Source organism: Colletotrichum costaricense, assembly GCF_030867565.1.
Source record: "Colletotrichum costaricense strain IMI 309622 chromosome Unknown Scaffold_1.1, whole genome shotgun sequence".
In the NCBI taxonomy this organism is placed as follows: domain Eukaryota; kingdom Fungi; phylum Ascomycota; class Sordariomycetes; order Glomerellales; family Glomerellaceae; genus Colletotrichum; species Colletotrichum costaricense.
Window position 1 is genome coordinate 18,338 of NW_026848230.1, and position 13,219 is coordinate 31,556.

General features: G+C 48.4%; 6 protein-coding genes across 6 annotated transcripts; 5 read left to right on the top strand and 1 right to left on the bottom strand.

Annotated features, from left to right (window-relative positions):
* Window positions 1-2,711: 2,711 nt before the first annotated feature.
* On the top strand, window positions 2,712-3,601 carry CCOS01_00009 (uncharacterized protein; the record flags this gene model as incomplete). Its single annotated transcript, XM_060448206.1, has 4 exons — window positions 2,712-2,814; window positions 2,872-3,087; window positions 3,140-3,436; window positions 3,495-3,601. 4 exons carry the CDS (start codon window positions 2,712-2,714, stop codon window positions 3,599-3,601), a joined length of 723 nt encoding a protein of 240 aa, XP_060319644.1.
* Window positions 3,602-3,829: 228 nt separating this feature from the next.
* CCOS01_00010 (uncharacterized protein) lies at window positions 3,830-4,179 on the top strand (the record flags this gene model as incomplete). Its single annotated transcript, XM_060448207.1, has 2 exons — window positions 3,830-3,981; window positions 4,065-4,179. The coding sequence occupies 2 exons, from the start codon at window positions 3,830-3,832 to the stop codon at window positions 4,177-4,179; spliced, it is 267 nt and encodes an 88-aa protein (XP_060319645.1).
* Window positions 4,180-5,356: 1,177 nt separating this feature from the next.
* Window positions 5,357-6,442, top strand: CCOS01_00011 (fatty acid hydroxylase; the record flags this gene model as incomplete). The annotated part of the gene is made up of 1 exon (XM_060448208.1): window positions 5,357-6,442. One exon carries the CDS (start codon window positions 5,357-5,359, stop codon window positions 6,440-6,442), a length of 1,086 nt encoding a protein of 361 aa, XP_060319646.1.
* A 1,145-nt stretch (window positions 6,443-7,587) lies between these two features.
* CCOS01_00012 (uncharacterized protein) lies at window positions 7,588-8,023 on the top strand (the record flags this gene model as incomplete). The annotated part of the gene is made up of 3 exons (XM_060448209.1): window positions 7,588-7,676; window positions 7,732-7,926; window positions 7,981-8,023. The coding sequence occupies 3 exons, from the start codon at window positions 7,588-7,590 to the stop codon at window positions 8,021-8,023; spliced, it is 327 nt and encodes a 108-aa protein (XP_060319647.1).
* A 2,066-nt stretch (window positions 8,024-10,089) lies between these two features.
* On the top strand, window positions 10,090-11,346 carry CCOS01_00013 (major facilitator superfamily transporter; the record flags this gene model as incomplete). Its single annotated transcript, XM_060448210.1, has 1 exon — window positions 10,090-11,346. The coding sequence occupies one exon, from the start codon at window positions 10,090-10,092 to the stop codon at window positions 11,344-11,346; it is 1,257 nt and encodes a 418-aa protein (XP_060319648.1).
* Window positions 11,347-11,439: 93 nt separating this feature from the next.
* Window positions 11,440-12,640, bottom strand: CCOS01_00014 (short chain dehydrogenase; the record flags this gene model as incomplete). The annotated part of the gene is made up of 4 exons (XM_060448211.1): window positions 11,440-12,076; window positions 12,194-12,362; window positions 12,460-12,512; window positions 12,600-12,640. 4 exons carry the CDS (start codon window positions 12,638-12,640, stop codon window positions 11,440-11,442), a joined length of 900 nt encoding a protein of 299 aa, XP_060319649.1.
* Window positions 12,641-13,219: the final 579 nt, after the last annotated feature.

Genomic DNA, 13,219 nt, shown 5'->3' on the forward strand with positions numbered 1-13,219 from the left:
GATGCATAAGAACCGAATGAAGCTAGAATGTTTGACTTGGTAGCTCGGGCGATCGACGAGGCTTTGATGCGGAAATGTCTCGGCTTGACTTTGCCTCGGAATCTGGAAGCTGGCAAAAGACATGCAGCCAGGAGCGGTCGAATTAAAAGCTGCCGTAGTCAAAGTGATAGGCTTAGCCCACCTGCCAGCTACACCAAGGGTCTTCGAATAGCCGCCGATGGATGAAATGTATCCGCAGCGAGGATGCCTGACGGTGCGCCTGGGACGGTCCCCCTTGTCGTAGTGCATTTGCGATGGTGTGAGATCTTTCCCTCTTGCCAGGCTGAGAACATCCCCTCTAATTCTGTTGAGTTGGTGGTCATGTAACAATTCATGCCCAGAATAATATTCAATATTTCAGTCGGAAGTCGCGAAGATTGATTCGTCATCCTTTCAACAAGCGACATGGTGCTCATTGCAGGGTTGGCGGTCAATTATGGCGACACCATCGATGGGCAAACCCACAGGCACTTGCGAGTGGCTTTGCAGTGGCTCTGCAGTGGCTCAAATGCAGCAGAGCGGAGCACTTGCGTCCCTTGTCTAGTGGACACGGCTATGGGAGGGCTCAGGTCGCTTCTAGCACCAACCATTACATCGTAAGAATATTGCGTAAACTAGGTAGGATTTAGGGAGTTCCATGGTGAGAAACGTGCTGATTGATTATTAGTGGTTGGAAGGTGTTTGTTGGTGGGGTCTTAGCTATGGCTGGTGAAATTGAGGACTCCCAGTGCTCGTGCTATTTCAGTATCCAATTCAACAGAATTGGCGAGCAGTTCGCAGCAAGGTGACGACATAGTAGGATCACCACAAATCGAAAACTCTAAGCCTGTGGGCCCCCGCCTGGTAGATGGATAGATGGATGGATGGATGGATGGATGGACTAGAGGGCAGCCTGAAATGAACTAATATAAGCTACTGATTTAGCACGCACCGTCCGACTATTATCTGTAAACGTCTTCTCAAAAACATATACTAACACGCTGTAGCCTGTGAGTTGAGATCCTGTACTCACTCACCCTACTCACCTTGCTCGCGCTTCTCATGCCACCTTAAGGCGGCGGGTGATCTGGCCGCACCTGAGCGACATAGTGGTGATACATTTATCTATCAAGTGTGTTTCTATCAGCGGCATACTGTTGAATTGTGCCAGACAACTTCACTCAAGGTACATCGACCTGGCTAGTCCGATAAGTTTGTAAGAAACTGGAGGAACTTCCGGGTGTTCATCCCCAAAGCCTACTTGAAATCAGCCTGAATATGCGAGAGTGGAAACTAAAACTTCCCGGATCATCAACAAGGGAAGCTGCGTATCGCCCGCAAAGATCACATTAATCGCTCCTTTTTCCTGCGTTGCCGCATTCTCCTGGCAGCTTACTATTGTTTCCAAAAGTCTTGGTTACTTGCAGTATCAAATTTGTCCAATTTGCCTCCAGGGGATATGTCCACTTTGGTTCTCGTCTACGTCCCGTATGACTCTTCATGGTTAGGGAGAAGAGTCCACGCTTGGCATAACGTGAGCCTTGCAACCTTAGGCTGTGTACTAAGTGCTTCGTACTGGGAAAAGCAAGTCTACTTCGTCGGCCTTTTTTATTGCTCTGGAAACACAACAATATCAGCATAATCGCGGTTCTTCTTTCATCGAGAAGCCGAGGCTGAAAAGTTGTGTGACATGAGAGGCATTCCGAAAGAGATGTCCGACCTGGTTGGACATTCTGAAGAGGTAATTGGCCGACATGCCGACATGAGTTCTACGAAATGGTCTTTATGCAATGCGTTAGTGACGAATAGTTTCCTTTTTACAAGTGAGATGGCCCGTCGTGAACACGACATAGACATCACGACAATGCGCTTAGAGATACCTTACGGAGGTAGGAGTGACGGTTGGCGTGATACCACTATGAAATCCCAATCAGTAGACAGGCGTGACTTGGTCGAACGAATCTGAGTCCATTGTGAGATTGACATCATATTCATGAGGCTGTACTTTAATAGAGTTTCAGATCATCCTTCTAAGCATTGCGGGCCGAGCCTATGACAGGCAAACTGTGTTATACCCATGGTATTAGGCCAATGCAACTTCAGCTCGATCAGCCTACGCACAGATCCCTCAGAATGCTTCGATACGATACACCGGCGGCATGTCTCTTCCGTACTAAAGCATGGACACTGTGCCATTCTTTCGGTGAAAGCCCGAAAACAGGCTATTCCGATTTTACCGAGGCCATCGTTGCACATATGCTGACTTTTGAGGCTTACTTATTGGTCAGTCTCAATCAGAACCCGGTTCCGAGCTTCCCCGCTGAAGCTAGGGTCTCGGCACAGGCCCCCTGATCGGGAACATCTTCCATCGTGGGGTTCCCTCAAGAAGAACGCAGGGGTCAAAGTCAATTTCGTATCGCGCAGCTGTAAGCTCGTTCTGGTACTCAACGCGGCCTTACATACGGATATGGAATCGCGTCAAGTTGATCACCATGACAAAAGAACTTCAGGGACCACAATGCTTACTTGATCCCTAGTCTGGGAAGAAGACAAGAGAAAGACTTATCTATGGTCGGCCACCCGGCCGGTTGAACGCAGCTTTTCAAGCTCGAAGTGTTACTTTTTTTGCTCCTCCTCTACGCGTCACTCCTTTTTGCCTTCTCTATCCCTCGCTGTCTCTCCTTTTGCCAATCATGCTTGTCAAATCCACATTCGCTCTCTCTCTCGCTTTCGCAGCGGACGCATTCGCTGTCAGACGTGGGTCCAATGACTGGTTTGCGCCTACTCCCGCCGACCGTAATACTCACAATCAGATGAATATACGAATCTGAAGCTCCTGTTGACACTTCTCAGGTCGTAGCCCCTGTCCAATGGTGAACACTCTTGCCAACCACGGATACCTCCCCCGTAGCGGCTTGAATGTCTCTCTTGCAGACCTCATTGCCGGCTTTACGGCAGCCGTTAATCTGGATCCTGCTGCTACTACTTTGGTGGGACAAAAGGCTCTGCTCACGTCCACGACTGGCAACAACGCGACATTTAACCTGGACGATCTCAATACCCATGGCAGTGAGTCAACTCGACCCTTAACATTGTGTGCATACCCTAAAGTCAGTGGCAGTCATTGAACACGACGGTAGTCTAAGTCGTAATGACATTTACTTTGGCGACAACCACTCGTTCAATAAAGACATTTGGGAATCGGTAGCGGTCGCCTTTACAAACACTACTATCAGCATCCCAACAGCCGCCAAGGCGAGGGTAACGCGTCTGCAAGCCGCTGCTGCTGCTAACCCTGTCTTCAACCTGACGGCCGATGGCACCCAATTCAGCTTCATTGAAACAGCTCTTTATCTCTCTGTCTTTGGAAATCTGGAGGATGGAAATGCCAATACCGAATGGGTGAAGGTTTTGTTCAGTATGTCCAATCTTGCCTTCTTGTTGCCATGGTTCGTATGCTTACACATAACCCTTAGCTCAAGAACGCCTGCCGTTCCGGGAGGGATTCTCAAGGGCAAGCTCGCCAATCACTGCAGCAGGAATCCTGGGCTTAGTTGCTAAAGTGGCCGCTGCAAGTGTCTAATTCAATATCTTCAATTGTTGCAGCTGGTGGGTAATGCAAGAGCCTGCTAAAACAATGTGTGAGTTTCCTTATCCGCATATGTAAATCTATCCAGAAATTTGATTTCACATAACTACCTCGGTGTATGAACTTTGCCACCCTAGGCTGGAGACGGAATCAAGAAAAGGCTCTCGTCACTCAGTGTATTCCATGCGTTCAAATGTAATCGTTGACGGATCTATTTAAATTATGACGTGTATTCATTTTTATGTTCTGCCTTTGCTGGCTGCTCGGGCGGTTCTCGATATCGATTACACGGTATTAATACACAGTATTAGTGAATACTCTCACTGTCTCGATAGACTAATTATGATGTGTATATTTGATATCCTGGAGCCGTAGTAAGTGAGTAAGGTAGCCAACACAACGTATATGAATATGTCGACTGGAAAACCCGAGGCTTGGGGGTGTAACCATACCCCAGTGGGGCAACTTTTCCCTACAAACAATGGGCTTGCCTCTTATATTGCAAGGAAGAGGTCCATGTCGTGTTAACATTGAGGGATTCATGCACAGAGCTCAAGAAGCAGATCATTTAGGTTCCGTTCCAGATGCAGCAGAACTGCGTCTATGGCTCCGATTGAAATGTTTAGCCACCTGAACATTGACTTGTTACATTTCGCGGCAAATTCCGGCGACAAGACATCAAGCTCTGTGTGGCTTCAATCTTTTTCTTAAAGTGAGAGAGCGAGAAAGTGAGTAACAGAAGAGGGGTACCACAAACATGACTAGAACCTGACTCATTCGGTTTAATTCCAGCCATCGGTACGTCACGCTGTCACGATTTGTTGAGTAAACATATTGACATCAGCAAGGGTAATGCCTTAACGCCTACAATCTACCCCGGCCGTGTCTGCCACAGAGGTTTATGATCTAACAGGTTCCTTGAGATGCGTTAGCACTTAGTGTGTCAAGAGAATCGACCCGCCAGTGTTCATGCGCATGTGATCAGAACACCAGAGTTCTTGGTGTTCCCAATATTTTGCACATGGCCTAGGCGATCCTTATTTGGGGTTTGAAACTACAAGCTATCTTATGTTCATGTCCTCTGAACAGTTCGGTCCCTTGTCTCCGCCAATGCAAACCAACATGTGACGGAGCATCATCCATTCGGCGGGAAGGGCTAATGTCATCCGTGATAGGTTTTCTGATGGTTAGATGAAAGGTCCCTGAAAGCTTCTTCCTACTTGCTCTAGTCTAGCCTACGGGCCAAGGTACATCTTTCATCGCGTCTCATGTGCTCTGACTACGACAGCGCCCATAGCGCTCAGCTCGCACATGAACGAGTCAAAGAGACTTCCGCATCGAATGATGCCGATCTTCGATAGCCTCGGCTTTTGATCGACTCGGCTTGGATGTGATGCGTCGCATAGCTTCGCATAGCTTCGCATAGCCACACTGAGCCTCGGAACCATATGAAACACACATCTCTGTACCTACCTGCAATCAAGATATCGACTCTGGCCCAAGCGCAATGGCGCTTCAATCAGGTGTCAAAAGGAGAAGTCTTGTCAATACTACATAAGGGTCTGACGTGTTGTCCGAGCTTATTTCAATGTGGGGGTGGGACACGTGAATGTGGTAGTGCCGAGGATCATCATCAGATGAAACTATATATACCGTGATTGTAGATCACCTACCTGGTTGATAATGATAGTGTGGTACAACACTCATTGCTATCAACCTTTAGGCGTCTCTGACGAAAAACCTGTCAGTATGTCTTCTACTCTCACGACAACTACGGCGAGCCAAGGACAAACTGTTAGGATCGAAAGCAAAGATCCTATGAGGTCAACCTGGCGTCGCAGCGACAAGCGCACGTGGAAGATCGGTCACTGGATTATCGAACGTCTAGGACTCTATCACGATGAGCTTGACCGACCTGCGCCCGTCCACTCCAAAACCGAATCAGTGCCTTATGTCCCACACTGGCAGTTCCATCGGTGGATACTGCTACACGCAACAATACCTCTCCTACTTCATCAAGGTTTTGTATCCTTGACTGGATATAACGTTCACCCCGTAGCGGCTTTCGTATTCTACAGCGTGGCGATAAAGGCTGTCGCCATCCACCAAATCAATACCATGCGCGGTCTAGGCCAACGCTACGGATTCCTTGATGGCGACAAGCATGAACGCGACGGAGTCCCCGACAAAAGTGTCAAAACAGTACTCGAGTCACTCATATCTACTGCCACATTTCGATCAATGATGGCTGTGATTCTTTCGTACCGTTCGAACGAGGCTCCGGCCACAATAAATTGGATGCTTCTTCCTCTCGAGATTGGTCTCTACGGTGTTGTCTTGGATTTTTGGTTTTATTGGTATCACCGACTTATGCACGAGGTCGACTCGTTGTGGAAGTACCACAAGACACACCACCTTACGAAACACCCGAACCCTCTTCTCACGCTTTTCGCGGACAGTGAACAAGAGTTCTGGGACATCGCCGGTATCCCTTTCTTGACGTGGGCGACGCTCAAGCTCGTAGGGCTGCCAATGGGCTTTTACGAATGGTGGTTCTGTCAGGAATATGTTATTTTCACTGAATTGACGGGACATAGCGGGCTGCGTCTTTATGCCACAACTCCGACACCTTTCGCATGGCCGCTTCAGTTTTTCAACTGCGAGTTGGTGCTTGAGGATCATGATCTCCATCATCGGAAAGGCTGGAAGACTAGCGGCAACTACGGCAAGCACACTCGATTGTGGGATCGTATCTTCGGAACCTGCATGGACAGAATCGAATGTGCTGCCGATTCTGCTGACTACACGAATACAGCTGTCATTCCACTCTTGTAAGAACAGAGGTAGCTACCCCAAAAGCTAGATAGATCCTTTGATCTTACCGTGATGGAACAACTCAAGCCCATCACGGGTGGTGGACGAGAATAACAGTGTCGTTAGAGAGAAACACCGAGAGGGGTAGGAACCTAGGAGGTAGTGCAATATAAGACTAGAGTATCTTTCCCAGAAGAGCAGCGCATCTAAGTAGAGAGGCTATTGTACATCACACTGCATTTCTTGCCATGCATAGTCGTACTAAGCTAACCAGCAGTGAGTTTTCGCACATGATGAGCAGCAACTGTGTCGTGGTGACAGATACACCTCTTCTTGATTGAATCTGAGCGTATTAACCAGACGGATGTGTCAACGCGCAATTCTGACATGGTTTCTACTCTCCGACGGCTTACCCTATCAAAGTATCAGGGGACCTACGGATCAAATGGGTGTGAGCCTGTGATACTTTTCTCCAAATGAAGACAACTTGCCATATCCCTGTTGGTTGCTTCCTGACTCGGTGCCCGAACCCCTACCAAGCAGACATGGACCTCTGCAGCAAGACTTCTTCCAAGAACAGCCCCATGCAGTTATCTCGCCCTACGAACAAACTACTTATCATTTGTGTTTCAAGATAACCAGATCCTTCAACTACATTAGTCGGCTCGCAGTTTACGTTCACCATAAGTCACTTAGTGTACTCATTCGGCCTTCTGCGAAGTTAGAATTGGGGTAATTACGTGCGCGCGATCGGCAGAGGGCCGTGCTTTCAACCCAAAATGAAGGCATTATAATATACCTTCGTATAATCCCTAGCAGTCATAATAGGGAGGAGTTTGTTTCCACGCTATGCGACAAAATTACACCTGTTTAGAGTTCGGACTTTGAGTGAATTGCCGCTGAGCTGCTCCTTCGTTCGGGATCACCGGGCACTGGTAACTTTCGGCGGTGGTCAGGGCATGATAACGAGGCATTCAGAAATTATAGACCCCACTACGGCCCGTAAACGTGAAAGTTAAGACTGGTACTCAGAGTGCGACATTATAGTATAAGAACCTCGAGACAATGCGCCCGCGGTTGTGAGATTGTTTTGCTTGCCATCCGCAAATCGTCACTCGTTCATTTTCATTCCGCTTTACATCTCTCACTCTGAAATAATATTCAAAATGCGTGCCTTCACCGTCGCTGCTGCCCTTCTCGTCGCTGGAGCCCAGGCTGCTCCTGCTCTTGAGAGCCGCCAGGTTGTTTACGGATGGTAAGGGGTCCTATCTCCGGATTTCAAGGCGACCGAGCTGATTAGACATGCGAAGTTACTTCTCCGGTGAGGGTATCAACAACCAGTACGTGAGCGTCGGCCACGACATTGATGTTACCGATGCCAACGGTAACACCCGCAACCTTGATTGCGGCACAACTTCCCAGCAGCTTGTTCCCAACGTCTTCGCCAAATGCACAGTGGACAAGAAGCAGCCCGCGGGTATTACCGCCAACGAGTCCGACAAGAAGTAAGCACAGTAGCAACCAAAGAGAAACTACGCAACTAACACAAACGTTCCTAGCGCTATCAACTGCCCCGTTTCTAAGAGCAAGGCGGACTGCTAGACACCTCACTATCAAATATCAACCAAAGGGTTGGTAGGAATATAATCATAATTAAAGTACTTTTGAACGTCGAACTGAAGTCTACAGTCATCAGTATTGTTTTCGGGCCATTTGGTTTCATGCGCGACACTCGTCAGTCTCCACGTATGTGTAGTGCCAGTCCGAAAAGAAATACCATCAACTCCAAGCTTGCCAGGTTTCCAATGCTCTCGCCAATCCAGTCGCTGCAGAATGACCTAATATGAATTCAAAGACCTGCAAAGGTTCCAGTGAAGCTCGTGCGATTTGTCTTGATTCTGCTAGGGCTCGAGGTTACTCTTGAAGTTCCATGAAAGCGCGTTCCCTTGCTTCCGCATGTGAGAGGACTAAAGTTAATCTGATCATAGCTACCCTTGGTCTGTGGGGTTAGCATGAGTTCGAGCATCCTGATCTAATATTCCGAATGGTTACTTGCTTAGAGTTATACCCCTATCACTTGGGGTGTAAATATGTACGTTCATGAATTTCCGACATTCAGTATAGCAAGAACGTAGTCTTAAACAATTCACATGGTGACTGCAAAGGTCGTCGCTTAGTGTCATAAATCATGCAAAATCGAATGTCACCATGGTTGACTTTGGTCCAATTGAGCTTATGCTAGAGGCCTTATGTGGAGATCTGCGTACTCTACAGATGTTTCTGCAACCCGTATTTGACTTTTGCATCGATTAATGGAGTGACTCCTTCACGTAAGAATATCCCGCCTCGTGATTTCTATCGTGGTGTAAGTCCCTTTTCAAACGGAAACATTGTTTTTGTAGTCTAGAACTTTTGAAGCAATTAGCGTATAGCAACGCACTGTTTCAATTGACGCATTGAAGCATCGGTCCAAGCCCTCGGTTCAATCCCACATTCCAAAATATGATTGACTTCTTCCGGGTAAATTTGGTAACTAGATAAATTACGTTACAGGCAATACTTCGCAATCAGCAAAGAAATAACGGTCTAGATCTTCTTACCATTCCTGTTCGGATCGGAATCATTCAATAGCACTTATTGAATAGAAAGTCGAAAATTTGCTACTGGCCTTGGGTACCTTAATTTGGACCAAAGCAACATTTCAATCCCTCCGGCGAAAGAAGTACAATGCTTTCTGTTTTATCTCAAGGGTTGAAATGGGTCGCGAAGGTGACCTCTTGAGTCTACCCAAAACTGTGCTAACTACCGCTTCCGCGATTAGTACTCCTCCGAGCTGTAAGTGAGAGCCTGAGAGGTTGTCTATCGCGTGATCCTACTGATCCTCGATGCGAAATCTAATCCCTGGTCATTCTGCCTTCACAGATTGCGAATGAACTCAAGTAAAAGAAAAACGCCCAGCCTCATATCATTGGTGAAGAACGCCGAATAAAGGCCTCCATGCCGGCGAAACAGTGCCAGTGCGTTTTTCCTGAGGGCACCACTACGTATGGAGGCTCAGTGTTTCAAGTGGAGCACAGTGCAATTGGCCTCATTCTCGCCATGTGTAACCTTGACTCGTAGTCAAGGCGGAAGAGCGGCAATGTTGAACAGGGGGCCGACGGAAGAGAATAAAATTTTCCTCTGCCTGTGGTGTATTCTCCAAAATTTAGCAAATATTAATCACGAAAATGTTTTGCCTCTCACGTCATACCTAGCGGCCTCAAACACGTGACATTACTCAAGTTTTGCAATAGTTTGGCTTAAACCGAACTTCTCCGACCTCTCCACTTGTAACTCCGAGCTTACAGCCCGAGCAAACTTCACATCGACTGATACACTGTTCGACTTATAAGTCTATCTAGCGTCCACCTTGAAAATGAAGATATTCGAATAGTCCCTTTACGCACGGCATTATTCATTTGGCTACCATCATGTCTTCTGGGCCAAATCATTGGTTATCGCGGCTTGGCGAAGAGAGCGGTTTCGTGTCGATTTCGCAGTCATGTCGCGATACCAAAGTACTCTGCTTACAGCGTTTTGTTCGCCTCTTTGCATACGGCGCATCATTTCTTATCTTAGTACACTTCCTCTCAAGTCTAGGCTACTCGGATGAACGAATCGGCCTTTTCATGACTTTAACTCTTCTCGGAGATGTCGTCATCAGCTTCTTGCTCACCGCCGTTACCGACCAGGTTGGAAGACGAAAAGTCCTGGCCACTGGAGCCGCATTGATGGTTATGAGCGGGCTGATCTTTGCTATGGTTGGAAACTATTGGGTTCTTGTCATTGCCAGTATATTCGGGGTCATCAGTCCCAGCGGCAACGAAATTGGACCCTTCCGCGCCGTTGAAGAGTCAATTCTAGCGCAGCTTACGCAGAAGGAAAGGCGCAGTGATATCTTCGCATGGTACACGCTCTTTGGCTCAGCAGGGGCCGCTCTAGGCACACTCACCTGCGGTTGGGTCGTGCAGGCCCTTGAGGACAATGAGTCTTGGACCCAGAACGAAGCATACAGAGTCGTCTTTCTTATATATGCAGCGATCGGCTTGCTCAAGCTATTGCTTATATTTGCCCTCACCTCTGGTGTTGAGGCACCGCCGGCAGAAATCAACGATTCTACTAGTCCAAGAAACAACGAGACTCAACCTCTACTTGGCGATGTCTCGGACACCGAGCAAAGCCAATATAGGCGGTCACAAGGATCAAAGTCCCATCGGCGAACGGTCACGCAACGCGCAAGGGCTCTACTCCCTTACATCTCTCCCATGTCTCGGTCGATTCTGTTCCGGCTCCTCATTCTGTTCTGTCTCGACTCTTTCGCTTCCGGCATGGCATCACCATCTTGGTTAACTTACTACTTCACTACCGTTCACTCTCTTCAGCCTAGCTCCCTTGGAACTCTGTTCTTGGTCACCAATCTTCTCGCCACAATCTCGAACCTCGTCGCACTTCCTCTTGCCCGCCGACTAGGACCACTCAAGACTATGGTTTTTACACACCTGCCGTCGGCTGTCTTTTTGGCAATGATTCCTCTTCCATTGCCTGGTTCTGGTGGAACATGGACGGCGATGGCATTCCTGTCCTTGAGAGCATGTACCCAAAGCATGGATCAAGCGCCCAGGCAGGCATTCCTTGCAGCAGCAGTTCTCCCTAATGAAAGAACGGCTGTATTGGGCGTGGTCAATATTGTCAAGACGTGGGCTCAAGCGGGTGGTCTTGGTTCTGCAGGCTATCTTGCCGGAAAGAATCTTTGGATCGTAGTATTTACGGGAGCAGGAATCATGAAGGCATGTTATGATCTGTTGATGCTAGGATTATTCTTGGGTCTTAGAGATCGCGAAGATGACAGCTCGAAATCCCGTTCGAGGGATGAGGAAGAGCCTTGAGCTCAAGATGACTGAATTGCAATAGACTTGACTTGGGAAGAATATGGAGCTTTCTAGGCTAACAGATTGGACTAATGAAATACACGTATTTGCCTACTCCACTTTCTTCGCATTTTCCCTACGTACGATTGCCTCAAGTTTGGGCAGATCAAATTTCCGGTAGGCCAATTCATCCAAGAGCCATTCGCCGAAAAGAAGTCTAGCCAGCCAGACTGACCCAGCCATGCCACCAGCCCAGAACCAGTTGGTAGCTCCTCCGACCCAACCACCAAGCCACCCCTCTCCTTTCAGGGCTTCTGCTACTAGTTGTTGGGCAAAATCCCCCGTGGACACTGTTGCGTTGTTTTGGGAAAACGTAAGGCGCTTTGCGTATATCTCTTTGACACGAGTATATAGCGAGTTAGGCGGGAGCTCACGAGTGAGCTTAGCAATCTGACTCTTGACAGTACCAGTCATAGAAATCATGACACGCACACCAAACGGACGAAGCTCCTGGCGAAGTGTACGGCTGTACGAGTTGAGGGCACCTTTGGTCGCAGTGTAGACTGAGCCGAAGACATAGGGAGAGATGGCGGAAAGGCTACTGATCATGATGATGAGACCGCGGGCCGGGATCAGCAGCGGCACAAAAGCCTGGACCATGGCCATGACGCCAAAGACGTTTGTCTCGAAAGTCTGTCGAACTTCGTCCATATTGATGTCGGTTGCAGGAACAGTGTGTGTCAAACCACTGGGAGATGGTCAGTAAGCAGCGCAGCCGCTAGGAGTTGCAAACAAAACCGAGTCTCAATGAGCAATAGAAGCAACCGTCTGGCTCAAAATCACCACGGCATGAGGTAGGCCTTACGCGTTGTTGACCAGGAAATCAAGGCGGCCTCCAGTCAGTTCGGAGACCCTGGCTTTGCAGACTGCGATACTGTCGCTGTCAGTAACATCGAGTGGTAAAGTCGTCAATCCCAAGTCGCTCAAGTCCGAGAGAACTTCGGGCCTGCGGGCTGTTGCGATGACATGGAGTCCTGGGAGAAGAATGCTGTGAGCAAGCCAAATCTCCAGTTATGGTTCGTTCCATTTACTCGAACACCAATTATTCGTCCTTGGATAGTTGACACCAACCTTTGGAGTGAAACTCTTTTGCCAAGGCGTGGCCAATTCCCCCTGGGGTACAGCTGCAGTAAACATGTCAGCACTAACGCCTCCAGCGATCAGCTCGGCGAGTCAGAGTTAAAACTAAGTTGGTAAGGGGTGTAGCGCACCCTGTGATCAGGACTGTCTTTTTGTCTGCTGGGATGCCCATTCTGTCGATACTGCACTGGAAGTAGATGTCGAACGGTGGAGAACGAGGAAGCTGTGGTGAAAGCGTTAAACGTGTCAGCTCTCAGACCATTTTACGAGATGAATCCCGAGGTAAATTGAGCTTAAATTGGTCAAGAGAGACATGTGGGCCGCTCATGTCCGCAGCCCGCGGATTTCCGCCCAGTACCACATTATTCGGCCGAGTCCTTAGTAATCTACTGGATAAGTCCATGCAATAGGAATCAAGAACCCCGGGCGAAGGGTTTCGACGCTTCGACCAGTCGCATGGCAGAACGACTCCAGTATGGTCTTTTGAGACACTCACCATAAGGACTCTTGAGCACCCGTAGGCCGTAGCATGGGCTGAAGACTCGAGAAGACACCAAAAGCTTAGCAATATGCTGTTATGTGCTGAGCGGTGACTAGGTCAGAAGCCTACAGTTGACAACTTGTAAGGTAGCGAAGATGACGTGCTGCTAGCTCCAAGGCCTTGTGTGACTTTCTAGCGGCAAAAGTCGTGTTTTTAACGGGCCATTTGTGCCGGTGCGACAAGGTCGGAAAGTCGGGGAGTTTCCAGGTT